Below are 23,580 nucleotides of genomic sequence, written 5' to 3'. Positions count from 1 at the left end.
ATTATTCTCAGGTGGGACTCCGGCAACAGGCTGTTACATCGCTTCCCAAGTCCCTTACACATTCCTGCAGTAATGAGTTAGGTGCAACATTGATACCACAATTCCTCACACATTCCACTTACACAGGGGCACTGTAGAGGTCATTTTATATTCAAAATTAATATCACCTACATGGTTGTTTAATTTGTTTATGGATGGGGTTGTTAGGGAGGTAAATGCAAGAGTTTTGGAAAGAGGGGCAAGTATGAAGTCTGTTGGGGATGAGAGAGCTTGGGAAGTGAGTCAGTTGTTGTTCGCTGATGATACAGCGCTGGTGGCTGATTCATGTGAGAAACTGCAGAAGCTGGTGACTGAGTTTGGTAAAGTGTGTGGAAGAAGAAAGTTAAGAGTAAATGTGAAAAAGAGCAAGGGTATTAGGTATAGTAGGGTTGAGGGTCAAGTCAATTGGGAGGTGAGTTTGAATGGAGAAAAACTGGAGGAAGTGAAGTGTTTTAGATATCTGGGAGTGGATCTGGCAGCGGATGGAACCATGGAAGCGGAAGTGGATCATAGGGTGGGGGAGGGGGCAAAAATTCTGGGGGCCTTGAAGAATGTGTGGAAGTCGAGAACATTATCTCGGAAAGCAAAAATGGGTATGTTTGAAGGAATAGTGGTTCCAACAATGTTGTATGGTTGTGAGGCGTGGGCTATGGATAGAGTTGTGCGCAGGAGGATGGATGTGCTGGAAATGAGATGTTTGAGGACAATGTGTGGTGTGAGGTGGTTTGATCGAGTGAGTAACGTAAGGTGAGAGAGATGTGTGGAAATAAAAAGAACGTGGTTGAGAGAGCAGAAGAGGGTGTTTTGAAGTGGTTTGGGCACATGGAAAGAATGAGTGAGGAAAGATTGACCAAGAGGATATATGTGTCGGAGGTGGAGGGAACGAGGAGAAGAGGGAGACCAAATTGGAGGTGGAAAGATGGAGTGAAAAAGATTTTGTGTGATCGGGGCCTGAACATGCAGGAGGGTGAAAGGAGGGCAAGGAATAGAGTAAATTGGAGCGATGTGGTATACCGTGGTTGACGTGCTGTCAGTGGATTGAATCAAGGCATGTGAAGCGTCTGGGGTAAACCATGGAAAGCTATGTAGGTGTGTATATTTGCGTGTGTGGACGTATGTATATACATGTGTATGGGGGGGGGTTGGGCCATTTCTTTCGTCTGTTTCCTTGCGCTACCTCGCAAACGCGGGAGACAGCGACAAAGTATAATAAATAAATAAATATATTAGGAGACAGGATTTACTCCAAGCTGCCAAGTTCCTTACTCTCTTATTGCTACCTTTCAAATACTACCTGGCTGATGCGCACCCAATATATCATCCAACGTAGATCCCTAACTTTTCCTGCCTTTTCACGTGTTCTATTCAGAGACATCTCTCTTTTTGCAATTAAAAGATACCCATGCTCACAAAACCTTCCATAAGAATTATCTTTATTTTTGCTTCTGAACTCAATTGCCCAACTCCTATTCTCAAAGAAATTGTTTAGCTCTTTGTATTTTCCACAGTTACCCTGTACATCTCAAGTCTGGTTTCCTTTTTATCCTTTTGTCCTCATTAACTGCATAATCAAACTTAAGCCCTGTATGATACTTTTTTCAGTCAGTGTATCCTAAATCATATTTCTAATTTAGTACATTCCATGACAAGATCTGATTTTGAAGGTATATCAAACCCTCTGAATTTAGCAAAGTCAGTAAAACTCTGAAACAAGTCACTCCAATTCACTCTATCCTGTGTATGCCTTCCACCCTCTTGCATGTTCAATCCCTAGGCTCTCAAATTCTTATTCACTTCATTCATCCACCTCAAATTTGATTTTCACTTTCTTGTTCCTTCCACTTCTGACACATAACCTCTTCGCCAACCTCTTACTCATTCTTTTATGTCTAAATCACTTCAGCAAACTTGCTTCATACTCTCAACCATACTTTTTGTTACAACATCTGTCTTTCACCCTGTCATTACTTACTTGATCAACCCTCCTTACATCACATATTGTTCTCAAACATTTCAATCCCAAAACATTCATACTTTTCCTATATCCTCATCTACAGCCCATGCCTTGCAACATTTAATGACCCGAGGTCCTGGCCAGATTCCTGAGTGCTGCAGGAGTCTCATATGGATAGATGGAACATCTGGGACAGGATGGCAAGATACCAACAAAGTCATATTAGGTACTTTATGACTATTTCTGTGGAAGTTCACTATAAATTCTTTCAATGTTATTCCTTCATTTGGTTTCTTAGTATGCAACAGGTTAATGATGACAGGTATATGTGTATGAAAGAGAGGAACAAGGGTTCAACTAATGAGAAAGGAGATGATAGCAAGTTAAAACTTTTCATATACTGATGGGAAAATGCCACTGGTTCTTGGTCACAGGCTCTAATAGTCAAACTAATCTGCTCTTTACCTTTTACTGTGCGGTGCTTAAACTTCATATCTTGGTCTCTAAAACTTCCAGAAAGTTTTCAAAAAATACCTTCCAGTATGCATAAGCTGTCATACCTCTCTTCATTGCTGCTGACAGGAAAAAATTACCAAAACCTCCATTTATTTTCATATATCATGTGGACACATTTCCTCACAATTCACATCATTTAGTAAAATCACTTTATATTTCATCCAACATGCTATGGCAAGAGCAAAATATAACAGGCTCACAACAAATCTGAGTTTATAGCATTAAACAGATAAGAGGTGAGCATAAAGCAAGTTATGGAGATGGGGTGACTGATGCCCATCCATGACTACAACATGCCTGCCATAGCAGTTCTCTTTCTAATACAAACAATTTTTTTTCTTTAGAGTGCCCCAGAAAGTTCCATGCTATCATTCCCCAAGCTTTACCATCTAATTTTCCCTTATTATAAAACAATTCAAAATATAAAATTATAATCTTAATCAGAAAATTCACAGGGTTAGCACAAAATTCACACTATAAAATATAGTGGCTTTAATGTAAAAAAATACAATAGCTTTTGATTATAATGTCTTTTCCTATGATTTTCTCGGTAAAATCATGATGCGTCTCTTCATTCACAGACACTTATAGGCTGTAAAATACTTATTCTTCTATATCTATGTAATACCCCATTAAAGAGAGTCCCAGTATATATGAATAAACCAGGGTATCTTAATGACCCAAAGAAACATGAGATGAGTTTTACTAAAATGACTATGTATGTCTCTGGCATTGATTTCAGGTTTTGGATGCTGAACATTCAGCATCAGTAATGAGTTCTAAAAGGTTAAAACTACTTACTGAACACAGAAATAAAACATCTTAAAGGCACCTGACCTGGTGGGGAATTTTACCGGATGTAGAAAAAAATGACAGTAAAATATTCCTTACTAAAAACCATAAGGCATTAATAATGTGATAAGGTATTTCTCCAGTCAACAGAAATACAGAGCTAGCAAAGTCATCCTACAAATAAATTATGTTTATAAAAATTCTACAGATATGAACTTGTTCTAAAGAACATAAAATTGGTTGAGTTAATCATAATAATCTCATGTGATGTCTTTTTCCATCTGCTTTTTCCTCCTCTTTGGTGGTTTATCCTCAGTCTTCAGTGTTTCAAACTTCTTCAGATCGGCACTAAACAAGACCTGTTTGAATGACAGGAAATTGATTTTGACTAACATACATGATATGGATAATAAATCTGTTTACCTATCTGCTTCCAGTGTGGTTAAAAAAAAAAAACACATAGGAAAGATGCATAAAAATACAGACAAACATACACACACACAGAGCTTGGGTTGATGTATGTGTGTAATTACCAACTGTACTATAGGTGAGGGTTTTAACCCTGGGGCGTCCATCTCTTGAACACTCTACTATCATACAACAACCTGAATTTATGTATGCTGTCTGCATTAACTATTTCCTCAGTCAATGTGTTCCATTCATCCACTCTTCTTATACTATAAACTTGTTTCTTTATCTACAAGTTTCTTACATAATCTCATGTCATGTCCTCTGGGTGCTCTATCCCTACATCTCTCAAAGTAAAGTACTGTCCGCTTCATCAATCTCTTAAAAACGTAACGGTAGTGATCAGGTCACCCATCAGTTTTCTCTCTTCCATGGTGGGTAAATCTAAAGCCTATAGCATTTCCTTATAGCTTAGCTCACTTTGAAGTCTGACACCACATTTTTTTCTTTTTTTTGTAAGTGTGTGTACACAAGAGTGTAGACATGATACATAAACAGGAAAAGACTATTAGAAAGAGCTATACTTATGTAAAAGTCTATACTTGTAACACAGAAACAATAATCACAAATACAAATTAAATCAATCTAAAAGAAGAAAACTGGGAGGCGAGATAAAGGAATGAATCATCAATGAACAAAAGACTTGGGAAATCAATTGAAGATTTGAGACACAGGATCAGAGGTCAACAAATTTGGAGAAGGAATAAAAGACAGTGAGGTATCAAGTTAAAGATGAAACATGTCATAAGATGGGAGAATAAATAAGCTGACTGAAAAATATAGTCAAAAGGCATAAGCACACAATCAAATCAGATGAAGGATGGCAGTGAAAATTATCAAAATCAATTATTTACCGAATGGGCCCAGCCAGCATAGTCTCCAAATACACTTCGGAAATGATCAGCAATCTCCCGGTAGACTTTATCTGTGACGGTTTTGCAGGAACGCAAATGAGGCAGGTAGTCCCTTGCAGCAATCTGGAACACATGTGTATCCACAGGTATGGCACAAAGGTGACCCATGGACATAAGGCAGATACAGTCACTCACCTGTAAAAGACAGTGCCCTCTTTTAAAACTCATTTTTATGACCCTCATCAACTTAGATGCAGCTACTTTCTTATGCATATCAACTTTCTTCATCAAATCATCATTACAAAGGGGACTGAAGCATGCTGAAATTAAAAAGAAGTTCTTTACACCTTCCATGAAATGAGATACCTTATAGGTGGTATACCAGCTGACCTAAGTAGCCTATGGAAGACTTCTGTGGATAAGTTTGGGCTTGCACTTTTTGCTGTTAACAGTTCTACTCTCTAACCACATTCATATAGTATGCAAGCACCACTAATGGTCACCAAATTCTTCTTAAATAAAATTTTCCAATAAAGATCAAAACTGTTAGAATTTCAAATATACTGGCTCATACAGAGAAAATGTCAGAGTACAAAAAATAAGGATGATGACTTTTTTAAACTCTATTAGTCATGATGTTCAACCTAACTTATAACCAAAGATTTTAGACTTCGAAGAGTGTTCCGAGGAACATTTGTCTCTCCTGCAATGCCCTTTAGTTACTGAGGGTGAAACAAAAACCTATGAACATTTCTGATGCCTGTTCCATTTAGGAACTAATCAGATGGATGGCCATGGCATTATAGTCTCCACTTATCTGTGTCTTTACATGCCTCCCTTGCATAAACTATTCCATGCATTCTTCTGCCTTTTTTGTTCCCCCCAGTACTCTTCCATTCTATTTCTGCATGTCACAGAATGATAAAAATATTGTCTAGAAAACATTAAAAACATCTGTACTGAGTTCTAAGGCCACAGGTGTAATTTTTGTGCTGCTTTTGTATCATGACAGACACTTAGCAACTGCTTTGTCTACTGCTGTCTGCCATTCATCATGAAAAACACTTTAAAGTAAATCTTCTCTTGGTTACAGCTTGAAAAGTTTAAATATAAGGTTATTCATCTTTATATAGCTGTTTCTCAGCATCTAAAGTACTGAAAGGTAGAGGACTCGTAAATCTAAATTTTTTGCCCAAGTTCGGCCCTTACGTGTTTAATCAAAATCTACCATAATCTGGCTAATATCTTGAAAAAAATTACATCTTTCACCAAGGAACATAATACAGACGATTTGGTGTCTTTGGATCACTATTTCCACCCAGTTTGATTTCACTACAAATCACTATGCAGCAGAGCATGCAACACATGCATTCCTTGGAGCAACGTCCTATATCTAAATTCTGAGATATAGTCATACAGTCAGTCCCTGGTAACATGTTGGCTTAAGCAATATTTGAGAGAGTTTACAAAATTTCTCCTCTTTCTCCTCACAATATCTTTCTCTGTAAGAGCCAGAATATTTGAAATTCTAATCACAAGTTTGACTCTTTACTGGGAAATAGTTAACGAAAACTTTCATGATTCCAGAGAGAGAGAGAGAGAGAGAGAGAGAGAGAGAGAGAGAGAGAGAGAGAGAGAGAGAGAGAGAGAGAGAGAGAGAGAGAGGGAGGGGGGGGGGGCTAGGAACAAACAAAGAAATGGCCTCATTTGCTCACATCCATTCTCCAGCCTTCGCTTATGGAATAATACCCCAACCCCTTATACACAACCTGGCTCCACAGACCTTTTTGTGGTCTCCCCAGCTGCTTTATATGTTATGAATATATCTAATTCTCATTCTATTTAGAAGCTTTTCAAGTAATTATTTATATCGTCAACCAATTTGAAACCAAGTTAGCTCAAAGTATGTTGTTCAAGAGATAAAAACTCATTAAAAGAAAAAAGAATTATATGAAACTAACATCAGTCCTTCCTACTACCTCTAGGATCCATGTAGAGTCTTACTTTAGCACCAATGCCATTGAGGCACATAAGTTGCGAGTGACAATCCTGATAGGGAAGTGATCTGAGCGAGTGGAGCCAGGCCTCACCCCCTTTCTCCATGATCATCTGTGCTGACTTATGGATAAACTTTGCTCTGGAAACAAGAACAATTTTTAAAGTATGGTGCACTAATCCTTATGAATAAGCTACAAACAAATAATCATTTTGTGGAAGAGTGAAAATCGTTGATAAAAAAGATAAAAACTGTAGGGGACAGGACAAAACTTTGAAGAACAACAATGTTGATGGAAAAAGTAGGGAGGAGACTGATCCATCAACAACCACTGAGATAGATCAGCTGAAGAGAAAGCTAGATTTAAAAGAGCAGAGTGAGAGAGGAAGGCCAAAAGAATGGTGCTTGTTTAAGCCCCAAGCACTCAAAATCTTTTTCACTATACCTTCCATCTTTTCACTCTATCCTTCCATCTCTAACTTGGTCTTCCCCAGTAATTCACCAATAATACACAAAGTTTGATAATTGTTCCAGTCAACCCTAATTGTAATAACAAACTTAAGGAGATTCTTTTTAGAATAAGTGAGGATATCTCATACATGAGACATCCTGTAGCTGTCAGGAATTCTGCAACGAAATGGCTAAAAGGGAAGTCTATGAAGTGCCGCTATTCCTTAGGCTGTCCAACTGTTGTAATTCTAACATTATCATGTGAATGGCAATTATTTGGATTCATTTAGATTCACCTGTTTCAAGGTGTATGAGCTTCAACAAAGCATACACTTCCTGCCTTGACTATCTTGCAAGTAAAATTTGAAATATATGTACACTGAAATATATGTAAACATATATAACCTTAAATTTTCAAGAAAAATGTCATGTCCTCCTCAATAAAGACAAAGAGAGTAAGAGGTCCCACAAGCTTGAAGTTTCCAGTTAACACCAAAGGGAGCCATGTAGCATTATCATGTTAGATTTTCTTTTAACATTTATCAAACTAGTGCCCAATAAGAATTGTAAACGTCAGAAAAACTATTAATTTATTTTTATTATACTTTGTCGCTGTCTCCCGTGTTAGCGAGGTAGCGCAAGGAAACAGACGAAAGAATGGCCCAACCTACCCACATACACATGTATATACATACACGTCCACACACAGCACATATAAATACCTATACATCTCAATGTATATATATATATACACACACAGACATATACATATATGCACATGTACATAATTCATACTCTCTGCCCTTATTCATTCCCGTCACCACCCCGCTACACATGAAATAACAACCCCCTCCCCCTGCATGTGCACAAGGTAGTGCTAGGAAAAGACAACAAAGGCCACATTCATTCACACTCAGTCTTTAGCTGTCATGTATAATGCACCAAAACCACAGCTCCCTTTCCACATCCAGGCCCTACAAAACTTTCCATGGTTTACCCCAGATGCTTCACATGCCCTGGTTCAATCCACTGACAGCTGTTAGAAAAACTACTTCCAAAAAAGGCAATCTTGCGCAAATATGAAAAAGTCAAACCACAATAGTTTTCAAAATCTTACCTGTATCCAAATCCTTGCTCTCTTAGTTTTTCTTCTACTCCTGGCATAGCTAGTGATGAAACTCCTGGAAATGAATACCAGGTGATGCCATCTACGGTAACTAAAGGGGTACCATACAGTCGACACAATCGGTCTACTAACATGGTTATCCTGAAGTTCGAGAGAATAACTAAAATTAGCTGATATTTCTACACAGTCCACAAGTATTTACTCAAAATCATTTGGGTCTCATAATACATATGGATCTATTTTCAGCAGAAATCCATACTTCATAAAGTTATACTATTATATTAAAGCTATATAAAGAAGAATGCAGGTATCTAATCCACACAAGAACAATGGCAAAAAACCAACCTTAACTCATTTCACTGATCACTCACAACTACTTTAGCCTATTCTTAATCATCTGCTCCAAAGGCTTCAGAGAAAAGACTACTTAACACTATCCTTCCCTGCTACAATATAAATGTAAAGATATAAATGTGACATCATATACATATGAATTTTGTTCTTTTAATCTATAAACAAGTACGGCATATAAGAGTGTCATACCTCTGAATATTATTATTTGATGAACATATAAAAGAAAATACATTTTCAACCGGATCTTGATTCAACATGCGCACACCAGGGAACTGTGGACACACTGCAGCAAAGTTAGTATCTGCTTTGGCCCATACAGAGTACATCTTTCCCAAAGGGATATCCAATTGAAAATAATCTCTCAACATGGCTTCTAAAGTCACTTCACCATTAACATCTACTATATCACCTCTACGATCTTCAGTAGCTTTCATGTCATTTTTCAATGCACTAATATCTGATGAAACTTTTCGGTTTGAATTTTTTTTCCTCTTTGATGTATTGGAAAGAGTTCCCTTTTCCTCCTCCTTTTGGCATGAAGAGTGAGTCTGATAGAAGATGTGTGAATCATCTTGAGAAAGTGTCCACAGTTTATTTCCAATGAATCCTCGCCATAAACCAGGTCCAACTTCACGCCATCTGAAATGGTTTATTATTCAGTATGAGCAGTAGGTAAATCAGACATAGTTATCAACATAAATACATACAAATTTAACTTCCTGCTTTAGGAGTCCCCTCTATCTCTATAAGGCTCCTGCAACACTCAGGATACCAGCCACATGAACCAGTTGGAACCATAGGTCATAGTACAGTGATGATATGTGTGGAAGTTTCACCATGGGCAGGAAGGGTTTTAGATGTTACAACAGTGCATGAAGTGTGGAAAGGATGTACCTAGAACACAGATGGGAAAATGTGACATTTGTATGGGGAATGTGGTTTCTGGTGGGTGCTTGTGCGGTGGGCTGGAGTTTAACACTTAGCTGAGCAGGCAACTGTTCAGTGCTTATCAAATTATCTTGGTAAACTTTAATTTCCTTCCTCAAATATCACCAAAGCTTCAATCAAATCTCCTCAGTCCTCACTATTTTTGATGTTATGAACCCGAGGCATTTTGTAACTCCATACAAAACAGCATGGCAACAAAACTATCAGCCAATCATGAGCAAATATGCAATAATCTCTTCCATTCTCTTATCATCTTTGAAATGTTAACATAAAGCTAGCTGTGCAAAGGAAACAAAACAAATTACCTATAAATGACTGTTGAAAATAAACCTTGCATACAGAAATACAAAATCATGCAAAAGAGAAGCCAAGACAGGATGTTTACCACAACCTTACGTAACCCTCAATGTTACTCTATAATGATAATGCTGGACTACGTAACATCTGATTCATGTATGTTGTCCCTAACATATGTTTCAAAGTAAGCATATCATCATTTGTAGTATATTCTGCCAATAATCTGAGCTACATTAGTACAAATGTGTCAAATGCTATCATCTCAACACTCATTTTCCTACATTTTTTTCTTTACCACTCATATAAACTATGGTCATATTTGGGTTATACTGAGGTAGGCTTGGTGTAGAGTATGAGGAGGTGGAGGCTTCCAGTCAACAGGGGCCACAGTGCTACTGGAGGCCCAAACGCTGCAGTTGGGGGTTAGCCACATAGTTCTCACACGACACTTTCCCTACACTTCAATATCATCCACCCCCCCCACCCCTGGACGACCCTTAAGACTTTGTCAAATCATAAATGATCTCGTTCATTAGAAATACATGCACCACTGTTCATATAGCCAAAACCTTACCTTCCACTGGAAAAGTCTATCAATCAAGTGTTGGTAAAATAGCACGACTCGAACTTTACCGGCAATATAACAAGTCTATTGTACTTGGTTGTCTGCCATTAACCAGTTGAATATATTCCACCACTGCAAAAATAAGTCATTGCTGTAACCACAGGCATTAATGTATGTCTTGGCCTACAATCCCCCACCTTGAATATGAAAAGATGTCGCGGCACAGCAATAAATAATAATAATACAATGTAATACATTTCCCCAAGTAATACAATTGGTGGAAAGAGTTACCTAAAGGACTGGCCACATTGGAGCGTGATATCAAGGCGTAATTCAGACTTGGGACAGGATAACTTAAATATTCTCGAGGCGACCGTCATGGTCGACAGAGAAACAGACTAAGGATTTAAATGGCAGACTTGGTCGATGTCCACACGGTAAGGCGACCATAGACCACGCCATTCTGAACACGACCAGACCCTGAGTCCGACCTCATTTAACAACTCCATAATTTGCCTAAAATTTGCGAGAAAATATGAGACTTTTAGAAAAAGAACTCAACTATTTATGGAAGATATATAGAAGTATAGCACCCTATTGTTTGTGATTGAATAATAAATGTTTTGTTTCCTATTCTCGCATTTTGTGTGTGAGTTTAAGAAACAGCTTAATTCAACCTCATAAAAAAACGTGTAAATTTGTGACATTTTGTTATTTGTCAAGGACAATTTGATCCCTGGTTTTAGTCACCTGTGTTTACCTTACCCCTTTCGAGAGAAGCATGGCTTGCAGGCATTATAAACCAACCGCTGTTCACGACAATACCTGAAAAAGAATATAAGATTTAGTACATTTTATTTTTCTTAGTTTTCATCAAAACTAAAATATGACAAGATATAAATATATATATATAATGCAAGAGAAGACAAAGTGTAAACCTTTACATCTGATCTAATGATATCCCATGACACTACAAGTTCAAATGTTGTAAATATGAATTATTGAATTCAGAGACAATATCAACGACTGAAGTGCATAAATTTCGAAATGGCAGTGTTATATGATAATTATGTTGGTGAGAGCCATAAGAGAACACTGAGAACGGCCAGTCATCTTTTAATATTTAGTCCATTTTTGTTAAATAAGAACTAAGCACAATATAAAAAATGAATAATAGGAATACTAAATGTACCAAATAATATCTGGAAATACTTTAGAATATAAATTCATTTTTCTAGTCGCGAAAAATATTGAAAAAATGTTACCCCTGATCAATGTAAACAAACGTGTACGTAAACAATACGGTTGGGGACATCAGGTTCGGTGGGCTTTTAGCTTGCTAATTATATCACAAACTCAGTTAGGAAGGATAGTAGGCAATACATCACCAAAGCTTGGCATGCCTATTAACAAGGACTGGCAATCATTTGTTTCCGTTGTGTTAATAGTAATCGTATGGGGAAGGCGGTCATATCTTAGACTCTCCAAATATATATATATATTTTTTACCCGTGCTGAATTTTGATTGTAATCTGATGCCCCTGTTTTTAAGTGCTGTGATATATAACTGAGTGCTTATAGACTCGTCCGCTGAAGTTGTACCTCGAGTGAAAAGTCGCCACCGGGAAGGATATGTTATTGTCATTTGATATAATATTATAGTTTTTTTCAAAGAAATTCTTGCTTCAAATTAAATCATCCTGTCATCACACTTTCCTTGCACATGTTAAGCTTTGTCTCGCGAAATATCCACCACAGCCTGTCAGCTGCCTCTGTAAGATTATTCACATACAAGAATTTTACTTTTGTATAAATTTATCTTATTCTGTATTTGTAGAAATAACTGACCTTTGAGAAATCCAGTGCTGGAAAAGTACCTAAAATAGTTATTCATAGGATTGGACTCACTTTTGATTGTGTATGGGCAGCTCTTCCCAATTTTTGAATACAGCCTCACCACTTCCTTCTTTAGTATCTTGAATCCTTTTTAGAAATTTTCTTTTATGGTTTTATTCTTTAAGTTTCATTGGTGAATTTATGGTATATTGTACGCATATTCATTGAAGTATCTAATGCAACCCAATGTTATATATCATATTTAAAAAATTTACTTTGAAAACAATAGTTCTCCAAAATATCTAATGGGAAATGAGTTCTTATTAGCTTCTGCCTCACATGTGTACTATTTGCACTTAAATTCCTTTTCCTACTCGGTCATATATATAATTCATTAACAGTGAGCTTCTCCCTGTGGGTGTATTCGTAAGTTATTCTTATAGAGACAAAGATAACAATAGAAATCTTCTAAAACAGGATGTTGAACTGCAGCATCACATCCACTCCAACAAACTCTTCAGTCAGAATGGGGGTTTGCATAGGCTGGAGTCCTGACATAAGAGTGACTGGCTTCACAAACACTGTAGTGAATAGCATCCCGCCAACCTGTCGTGGCTGCAGGCTTGAACTTACCTCATGGGTTTGGTGAGTGCAGAGTTATCTCTGTACCATGGTATTTGCCGAGTATCAGTTATTGCATCAAACTATATTATGTTACCTCTCTTTTTATTTAAAACTTGCTGGCATATGCATTGTCCTTCTCACTTCCAGTGTTGAAGATGCAATGGGAAACTTGATTGTTTTGCCAAAGCATGTTGGTGTAATCATCATAATATTGTAATAGTTCCTCACTTTTTGGACAAAGAAGAATGTATGAAATTTTTTTTTTTTTTTTTTCTCCAACTGAAGAAATTGGGAAACAGGAAATGTTTTTAAAAGTAAAAGTAGTGGAAGCAATGAATACATAAAAATTCAGTATGTCTTTATGGGACAGAGTATGATTGTGTGCTCAATCGCTGAGCAATGTTAAGTGATTAAACCACAGATCTGTCAAAAGAGATGAAAAGTTGTGAGTGGTTTTAGAGAGAAGAGAGAAAGAGATGGGCAAAAATTGGGTTTTTGGAAGCATTAAAGTTTACCAGGTTGTGGACAGAGAAAAGATACATTTCTGAGTCAGAACATTTCTCCCATATATTATTGGTTCTATATGGAATTTAAATTAGCTGGTTTATTATTATCTTTGTTTACTGCTGATTTTGTAGATTTTGCACGGTACATTCGTAATTTTGAAATTTGTCTGTACCATTCAAAAAAGTACAAGCGAAACACAAGTTTGATCCTAATATTTTATGTCTAAAGACACAAAAAATTATTGGAATTTAGTTGTATAACAGATTAGGAAACTTGAAATTATAACTACATAGCATATTTTATGTACTGATCATCCAAGTGTCTAAATACTACATAGTTTTATATAATAAACATACCATCTGGGCAGGGCCATGTTAAGAAAGAGGTAAAGGGAGGCAGATTCCTTGACATCCCCACACTTTAGGAGCCCCTGTAATATAAATTATGTTCCTTAATATTATAACTTACTTTATAATGCTATAAAGCAGACATTAAAGGAAAAAATCAGGTTTTTGTCAGAGCTAATGTTTCACAGTGGTCTTATCACATTCAAATCATCACACAAATATTATGGCCAGGAATTCGTTTACATAAAATTGCCAACATTACATGTGCAGTGCTGTTAAAAAAACAGCCTATTAATCAGACATTGTTATTTGTGAGCTCTTCTTCATACAAAAAAAAAATGTGTAAATTGTACAGTCTGTAGTTCATAGAGATTCCCAACTTGAAACCAACATGTGGCCTTCAGACTGCTGCCCTTGGTCCTCTCAGAAACATAACCTTAATGCACAGAGGCCCTTACTGAATAATGATCGCGCCCACACACCCTGATGTCATTTGCCTTGGGTCCACCACAGGTCTAAATATGGCTCTGCCTCTTGGTTTCTTTTATATATATTCAATTTTCCAATTTGGAGATTGTTTGTTACTGTGTGAATGTTGGAGACTTGAAAATGAGCAGTGTGACTTGCTAAGTAAAGATTAATATAAATAAAGCTGTTGATGAAATTTAGCTGTAACAATACCAGTAGTATGCAGTGATAACAGATTAATATTTTCACCATCATCATCAGTAGCCATGGCTGATTTACGACTGACAATTAATGAACAAGGACGGCGAAATGTAAAGGAACCACCCGACACTAGCCAGGACACTCCGCTTATGACACTTTTCCGGGAATATTCTAAGGCATTGGACGAGAAGAATGACAAATATGAGAGAATATACAAGACCAGCAGAGATGTGACTGTTCGCAGCAAGAGAGTTATCTTCACCTTACAAAGAATTCCAGGGTAAATTTTTGATAGTTGTGTTTGATGGTACTTACATTTTTTTATAGTGACTTGTCCTACTGTGCAGGAAAGCCTTTCTTTGAGCAGGGTTAGCTTAGTTCAGTTTCTCTTCCTCATGCACCGACACCTGTTGATCAACAGTGTTAGAGGGTGTTTCAAATTATCACCATTTTCACAGACAACCTGTACAGTTAGGGGGAAAAGGAGTTGCCAGTCATGCATGTACAACTGTAAATGTTACTTAAAACTTGTTTCATTGTACTGTATTGTACCTGAATTGTATACCTAATGGTGTCTCAGATGAACAGCTGTTTCCTCAGACACAGGGACCTCTTTATGTGTTATGTTTGACCAAAAAAAAATTATTACAGCCCCTTTTTGCTTCATGAGTTTCAAATCCACACCACTCCAATATTTGTTTATATCTAATAAAGTGATTGACTTGAAAACCCACTCCTACATCCTTCAGAAGAGTGTATAAGATGGAACTTTTTTTTGCAGACGACTGTAAAATACATGGTTTTTCCTCTTCACTTTTACAAGTACTTACCTGTTCACTTAGTTTGATTGTGTTGGTAGATTTTCATTTTCTTATAATTCATTACTAACATTAATTTTCAGGCTTGATGAAGAAGAAAAGGGAAACTTACTTTGTTCTGCTGCAAATGAACTGAGAGATGTTCAGCAGACGTTGTTGAAACACATTGCAATGGAACTCAGAGATGAAGATCCTCACCAGTTTGTTAATGCTTATACTGGAGGTAAGAACATAGCATTTTGTTGTACATATTATATATAGTTATTGAATATTCATGGCTTGATATAGTATTGGATTTCAGTGTAATGTCTGATTAGGTAGATCAAAAAACACCACCACTCGCCCTCAGTAAAAACCATAAAACAAATTCATACTGTAAACAACACTACTACCAACATTGACACCGAAAAGCATCCAGCAAACTGGGACTCCTTCCTTAAAGTTTTGAATTACAAAACCAGGAACACCCAAGTCTAGTGATTTTAGAATAAAATTCTCACTTCCCACACCACCCTGACCTCCAAACATACAATACAGTACTTCAAACCCAGGACCCAAGTCCAGCAAGAGTCAGCTGAAAAGTTCCTATTTTGTATAATTTTATTCCACCAATGATCCATGGCTATAAATCAAAGTACCAGTGGAGCATTCTTGTACAATTCTGTAAGAGTTTTTATTGTTCAGTGAATTATGTATTCATTTTGGTTTTATTTGGTGACATAATATAATACAGCTGATACAGGAATTCAGGTTAATTTTTGTATGCCATTTATCTTCGTGAAGAACAGCTTTTGTCTAGTTTACATTATCTTTGAAAATGTGTCCCTTGAATTATTTAGGTTTACTGCTCAACATTACCATACATTATTGTTAAGTATTTCTTATAAAAAGAAAATCACCATCATTTTGGTGAGACATCTATGTGTAACAAAAATTTTATGAATATCATTGTGATTAAAGGTGAAAACAGTGGACCACAATATATGTATCTATAATGCCAGGTAATTTGAAATGTTTAAAATGAATTTCATGAATTATCATTCACAAGACATTTTCCTAACCCCATGCAGTGACTCCATAATTATGAATGCTTCCCCAGCCTTCTCTCCACTTATATCATTCAAGAAACTTTGGTCCATTTTTGCTTAAACCAAATCAAATGAAAACTGACCTTCCCTAGCCTAGCAAAATTTTGGGGTTGTCTGTCACAGTTGCAATCAACTTTTTCTCATCTTTACAGCCCACCCAGCTCTTTGGGTTTGCATCCGGATTACAAGACTGGAAGTTATTTTACCTCCACAAATTTCTTGTTTGTAGCATACAGTTGGTTAACATGTGAAAATATTTATAAAGCAACACCATAAAAATAAATATTACCGTTTTTCCTTATGTTAACTTGATTCCTGTTTACATAGGAATCGGATGAAAACAAAGGTTCAATCTTATGGGAATGCATTTGGCTGACATGAGTACCCAATTCTAAGCCTTGCATGTTGACAAGAGAAAAAGAATAAAATTCCCCTGAGGAAGTCTCACTGCCCAATATTGTTCCAATACATAAGTTCTTTGCAATGGTTAAGTAATTTAGGATGCTAAATTCACTTAAAAGTATAATCAAAATAAACTTTGAGGAATAAAGAAAGCAAGATGTAGAATTGGAATGTATAATTTATTTTCAGGTATCATAAACCCATATTAAATATTTTGTCTGTATTCATAGGTATCCAGGAATACATAGAAGCCCTTTCATTCCATTACTTCTTGAAGACCGAATCCATTATTAGCCATGATGAGATTCAGGGACGAGTAACCTTCGGTGGCCAGGGAGACCAGACTGATGTAGTGCCCATCAGTGTTCTTGTGCAGCCCAAGGAATATATCCTTGGTATTGCTGACCTTACTGGAGAGCTAATGCGCTTCTGTATCAAGTGTGTCAGTACAGGAGACTTTGAAATGTGCTATAAAATTTGTGATGTACTCAAGAAAATGCATGGAGGATTCTTGTCTCTGGGTTACATTCCAGTAAAGGAACTTTATCACAAGATGGTGGTGTTTAGGTCCAGCTTACACAAAGTAGAGGAAGCATGCTACTCACTGCAGCTCAGAAAGTCAGAGGTGCCTACAGAAATGCTTGGTGATGTATTTGCTATGTATGATGCAGATGAGCACAATGTTGGTCTTATGTAAGCACCTTGTATGTTGATATAGGTGATATATTTATTTTCCTGGTATTTTTTTCACCAATATTGATAGCATCTTGTGTTCTAAGCATATCATTCACATTATTAGAAATTATGAACGAGATCTATTTTTTTTGCAATAAATTCAATTTTTGAAAGCACATTTGAATGGTTTAAAACATTTTGTTAAATTCCTCATCCCAATTACATATTTGTTTGCATTCTTAGTTTTGCCCCTGTAAAGTGTAGAACTATGTCTATCTCCAACTGAGCATCCAAACCTTGGCTACGTGTTTGGTCCAAATTTATCAGTGCCACTGTCTGATGTTCTGTCATGTCATGGCATATGCAGATGCTTATTGATGAGTACTTGAACATTCTAACAAAAGCAAGTCATCCAAATGTATGTTTCCTGCCTCAATGGTCCTGGGTAATTTTCAGCTTTGAGTTTAGCCACACCTTGATATAGTTTTATGTCCAAGTATATCTTGGCCACTATTTTATGTATAATAATTTAACTTCACATAGAGATGCACATTGATGAGTGCTTCAGCATCCCACTTAACATAGGTCATCCTGACCTATGATTTGTGTCTCAGTGACTGGTTAACTTTTAGGTTGAGTTTCAACCATACTTTGATTCAGCTTTGGGTATGAGTGTCTCAACCATTGTTTGTTGGATATTTATGCAGCTTCTAATGCAGTTGCACGTAGATCAGCACTTAATATTTTCACTTCAATAGTGCAGGATGTTCTCATATATTCAATTATCTCCATAGGTTTGTTATTATGATGAACTAAAATACAATTTTCTAAATAAAATGATACACAACTCAACCTGGTGAAACATGTTTATGTATGCTACATACCCTTTTACTTATGCTGTTCCTCTGCCAGGCATAGATACTCCAGGAATACTGTTGGACATACGAAGAGATGCGTTATTCTCACTAATATCTATCTTGTATGAGAGTCACAGCTTTACAAATCATTACATAACATGAAGCTGATCTTGCATAGGTCTCCTTGCCACTTTTATATAAGACCAACCAAAGTCTGAAAAAAAAATCTAGGCTGTAGTGTCTGGTGACAATGCATAAGAAACCACTACAAGCATTTATGGCCATACATTTCACCTCAAGGCAGAAGCAGATAATTTGAGTTATAAATATATTCTTCCCATCCATAGAATAGAAAATAGAAATACTTGGAAATTTCCATCTCAACTGCAGTGAATGGGTCAAGCCTATTACCAAAAAGTTGAACATCTGAAGATTTCATGCTTCATTGACTGCTCAAATTTTAAGCCCAAATTCAGTTCACGACAACTGTTTGTTGCATGGTTGTTTAACTTCATATCCTAATGAATACTGATATGCACTTCAGCAACTAGCCAATCATAGGTCATCGTGACATATATTTTACATTGCAGTGACTTGGAGAAACACAAAGTGTTATTGGTTTTGGGTTTTCAGTTGATTTTCATGCAATAAATCATCAATGCAGATTTCATCATCATTCAGCATGTTTGCCAAAGGACTAGAAAGGTTTCCTGTTGATTTAGAAGTGATGAAGTCAGTCAGTGCTTGTGCCAGACTTCTATATGATTTAGCTGCACTAAAGTATCCAGTTCTGCAGGGTGGATTTCATTATGACGAAGCATTCGTATTTCCTTTGCACCTAGGAAGCTCCCTTGGGACTTTGAGGGCAAAGGTTAAAGTCACTGCCATACATAAATTAGTTTCCACAATAACCTCACTTATACTGTATGTATTTCATTAAGACCTGTCATGTTTCTCAATGGGTAGAGCAGGTCCCTCTGGATTTTGAGGTTATCTCGGCAACCACCTGTGTCACCATCTCTTCCATCCTCATTTTCCCTCTGATACCTCTAAGATCACCTATGGTACCACCTCTTCCATTACTGCTACAAACCTTTTTGTCAACACTAAAACCACTGTCTTGCCAGCCAATCTCTCTCTCTCATCCCTTTTGCCACCTCCACCTATGCCATCCCCTCTACTACTATTCATTTTTGGTACTCCTGCCACCACTAGTTTCACCCTCTCTCACTGTTTTTGTCACTTTGCTACCATCACTTTGTCCTTTTAAATCAGGTATTCCCCGTCAACAGACCTTTTCAGCAAACAGCTCTACAAGCTGTTCATTTTTATTTACAACAGCAGGTACAGCATGACCACAATTACCCATTTCCAATATTAGATCTCTTGCATCAAAACTGTTGACACTGTCAGAACCACCCAAAGCACTCTCCTTACTTCCTTAGTTCTCTCACTTCCAGGTGCATAAGCACCCACCTCCTGTAATCTACTATCATTATTGCCTATATCAGTCTGGGCCTCACTTCCTTACATTCTTTCACACATTTCCACAACTCTTCAACCAGCAGTGCTACCCCTAACTAAGCTCTTGCCCTCACAGTAGCCTCTGACTTCATCCGTGAGACATTCTTCCCCATTCCTTTTAGTATTATATTCAGAGTTAGAATATCGGGTTCCCCTCCTCGAACTTCCTACTTACCTCTCCCATCTTATCTGGTTACATCCACACAAATTCAGACACCCAGCATGAGCCTTCAAGGAGGATGAGCACTCCTTGGCTTGTTGGCTTCTGTTCCAACTTTTAGAAATGAAAAATACAAAGAAGGTCTGCAGCCCCCATTCCCACCAAAGATGGCATCCCTAATGCAAGTGTAACAGGAATTTAAGTAATAAAAAACAGGAACTTTTCAGGGAAGACAATGACATCTAAATGATAAAGATTCCATCACTTCTCACCTTTTAGTTTCTCAAATGTGCAAGTTGCACTTTTGGCTTTTTTGAGGCTTTTGTTTTTGGTAATGTTCCTGGCAGACTGTCCTACATTCACTGAGACCTTCAATATTGTTACAGAGGGTAAATCACCTTTTCTGACAAATTTAGTCTCAAATCTTATTCTTTCTCAACTTGATAAAGATGTGCTCACTGTCAGCACTGCTGCATGGATTAGACAAATTCCCAAGTACAGGAAGCACTTTGTATTTAATACTCCCTTTTGCTGCCTTCAGTTGTGATATCAAATGCCATGCTTCTTCAATTGTTTTATAATTCAAAAATGCTGCTTCTAAGTTAATAAAATTTTTAAATCTGGAACTTTGATTGCTTTCAGGAGAGGGAATCTAGATACAAAGTATTCCAATGATGAAAACTTTGCAGTTTCTCACAAAGCTATGTCCACAACTTCAGCATTTTCAAACACTTCATGTTTTAAATGAAGTCCCAAGAATGTGACAGCATGAATTGCAGTAAAATTTTTCATTTCTGCATAGAAACATGTCATAATTCTAGATATGTCTTCCAGGATCACTCTCCTCGATATACTGCTTGGTTCTGTAGACTATTATTATATCCTGCAGACCTTTTTGGTTTCATCTTTCAAAATCAATAACAAAACTGTCTTTTGCATCATCCACAGCCTTGGGCAATAAAAATTTCAATTTCTGTATTTGAGGAAATTCGTCTTATAAAGCCAGATTAGCTTTGTTAAATATAGGGAAAACATTTACCAAGATTAAAGGTAGAATTCAATCACATTTAACTCCAGACTGACATGAAACCAGCTCACACCCTTTGGTCACCTAAAATTCAAGGATAAACACTCCATTTGAACAAAACACCAACCATTCTAAGCATCACATGACATATACACAACATTCATTCCCCATATCAATTACATCAACACAAACTAAATGCCCCCAGAACACTTACTGGCACCAGATTTGGACTAGTAAAGAAAACCCCAGCTGTCTATCTATCTATACACCCATTCCCTCTGGGAAAGTCCTTCAAGGGGGTGGCCATGACAAAAGTCTCCATAAATGGTGAAAACTCCATGGCAGCTTCTTAGCCATTAGTGCCTAACCCTTAACAAGCCAATGACAGTGTTTCCCGAGGCTCTTTCCTATTCTTACAGACTGCTTCTACCTAATGTGTCTACCAAATGTTGCTGCCTAATGCTCCAACCCATTACTTCTACTTAACCCTCCCAACTAACATTCATACCAACTACTAGTACATAATACTCCTGCTTAATGTTCCTACCTACTTCACGTATCTATTGCTCCTACCATTTTGTCAAAAGACAGGGCTATCAAGTAATACTCACTGCAGGAAAATCTAGTTACAAAGATTGAGTTGAGTGTTATGTGTGACAAGGAGAGATTGTATGTCTGTGTACAGAATGTCAGCAGTCCAACTATGCAGCCATCAATAACTCTCTCAATAACCAAGAGGGGTAGTACTGGTAATAAACCTCCCTGGTTAGTGATAACCTACCAAATGCTATCTACCCTCAGCATCCACTACAAATATTTCATATGCTCCACTTTATGCCTCACCAGCCTGGTCTTCCACCCTCTCACAAGCAAATAAACAACAAACCACACAAAATAGTGCAATTCAAACAAACACTGGCTTCTTAGAACCCACAGACACTCAGCACCTACACAATGATAGAAAAATCCTCCCAGCAGAGTCCCACCTTTACATGCTTTGTACACAGTTCTATGCAACACTACCTAGACCCCTCTCACCCAACTTATTCCATAACTACCAACCCCTAAGTACAAATAAAAGATTATCCCTGCCTCAGTACTTCATTAACTTCTACTCAAAAATCCCCCCATCGTCAACTAATATAACTGACAAAGCACATAAACGCTGATATAACTTGTCAAGCACTAAACAAATGTCGTCCCAACTCAATCTTAAACTCCACTTCACCAGACACACTCTTCAGAAGCAATGTTTCACATCAAAAGATCGGATTTCAGAGTGGAAAGGGAAAAACCACACTCTTTACAGTGGCAACAACAATTCCATAACAGTAGAACATACATCACAATAAAAGGAAGCACATGTCTATCAACAGATGAATTACTGATAGGCTGACTAACCCGAAATTCCTCATTTTCTGTGGTTCTTTTCTAACTCATTTCATTTTTCTCATTTACAAGTCTCATATCACTTTCTTCCTCACCAATTCTATGTCAGTTTTTATCTCCTCTGTAAATAGATTACTTTTGTATGATGAGCATAAAAATACTATGACTGCCCCAACATCATTTACTGACTTTCAGACAGTCATGCATTGCTGTGTAGAATTTTATACAATTTACTGTAGCTTTCTGTACACTGCTTACTGTGTTCCAATTATTACAAGAACCATATTCATTAATTAGCAGTGCTTCCACTTTTTCCACAGCATTCTAATTAGCCATTTACAGCTCCTTATTCCCTTCTTCCAGAAAACTTGTTTAGCCTTTTTAAGCCAGAAAAGTTCTTTATAGCTATTCACTTCAATCACCCTATCAAAAAATGTCTTCTATAGATTCATTTATGCAAGGTCTACAGCATTTGACTGACTTACCAACATCAATCATTTGCATCATTACTCATGTATCAATGACCTCATTATTCTTTTCATGTTAGATACGACAACACAGGCAAGTGAAGCCCAAATCGAGGCCATCTCATTAATGCTAATATATATAAACACATATATACCCTAGCTTAAGCATGGTTCTCATTTTTATCAACCAACCCCCTAGTGGTGAATGAAAAGCTGGTTTGACTGTGGACTGACTGCTACACCCAAGATTCAAACCCATGTACTCAACCCTTGGAGGCCCATGAATGCATCACTGTCAGGAACACTAACCGCTGCATCACAGAGTCTTTACTGTATTTATCATGTCCTTTCACTGATGAATGTTGTTATGACTCTTTGCTCTGACCTTCACACTTGTTCAACTTTCCTTATATTCCCAGCTGATGCAAATGACGGACATTCCAGTGCACCACTTGTTTTAATTTCAGTCACTATTCTTCGAATCACGTGAACAGATACAATGTTCTCTTTCACACTTCCACCACAATTACTGTTAATATTAAAAAAAAAATTCTGAAATCTATTATCAGACCAAATCTGAAATATATTAATTTTTGTAATTTCAAATAACCACCAATCATCCCTACACACTTCACATTCATGTATTCAATGAAAATGATCACTTTCAATGTATTACTTTATGCATTCTCAAGATCAAATTGGTTGCAGATGTTACCATAAAGAAACAAAATCTTTACCTAAGAGCGGAGTGTTGAGTAGACAGCATGCATGGTTGGGCAACCAGGAGGAGGATGATGTCATCACTTACACTTAGATGAGGCAACAAATTGG

The 23,580-nt window shown here is 37.1% G+C and overlaps 2 protein-coding genes across 5 annotated transcripts; one reads left to right on the top strand and one right to left on the bottom strand.

Annotated features, from left to right (window-relative positions):
• Positions 1–2,986: 2,986 nt before the first annotated feature.
• Positions 2,987–10,831, bottom strand: Ogg1 (8-oxoguanine DNA glycosylase). The gene is made up of 6 exons (XM_071689647.1): positions 10,651–10,831; positions 8,739–9,188; positions 8,187–8,336; positions 6,628–6,760; positions 4,624–4,818; positions 2,987–3,660 (listed from the first exon to the last, which is right to left on the bottom strand). The coding sequence occupies exons 1-6, from the start codon at positions 10,737–10,739 to the stop codon at positions 3,562–3,564; spliced, it is 1,116 nt and encodes a 371-aa protein (XP_071545748.1). The 5' UTR covers positions 10,740–10,831; the 3' UTR covers positions 2,987–3,561.
• An 809-nt stretch (positions 10,832–11,640) lies between these two features.
• Trax (Translin associated factor X) lies at positions 11,641–18,177 on the top strand. Of its 4 annotated transcripts, none has more exons than XM_071689644.1 (4): positions 11,641–11,677; positions 14,403–14,622; positions 15,244–15,383; positions 16,881–18,177. In XM_071689644.1, the coding sequence occupies exons 2-4, from the start codon at positions 14,408–14,410 to the stop codon at positions 17,345–17,347; spliced, it is 822 nt and encodes a 273-aa protein (XP_071545745.1). In that variant the 5' UTR covers positions 11,641–11,677; positions 14,403–14,407; the 3' UTR covers positions 17,348–18,177. The 4 variants fall into 4 exon arrangements, with proteins under 4 accessions (XP_071545745.1, XP_071545746.1, XP_071545747.1 ...); XM_071689645.1 differs by having other exon boundaries at positions 11,659–11,682; XM_071689646.1 differs by lacking the exon at positions 11,641–11,677 and adding an exon at positions 11,705–12,840 and having other exon boundaries at positions 14,406–14,622.
• The last annotated feature ends 5,403 nt before the right edge of the window (positions 18,178–23,580 follow it).

This window comes from Panulirus ornatus, chromosome 47 (assembly GCF_036320965.1).
Source record: "Panulirus ornatus isolate Po-2019 chromosome 47, ASM3632096v1, whole genome shotgun sequence".
NCBI classification, from domain to species: domain Eukaryota; kingdom Metazoa; phylum Arthropoda; class Malacostraca; order Decapoda; family Palinuridae; genus Panulirus; species Panulirus ornatus.
The sequence above is the reverse complement of the archived record's forward strand: the minus strand, read 5'-3'. Positions and strand labels throughout refer to the sequence as shown.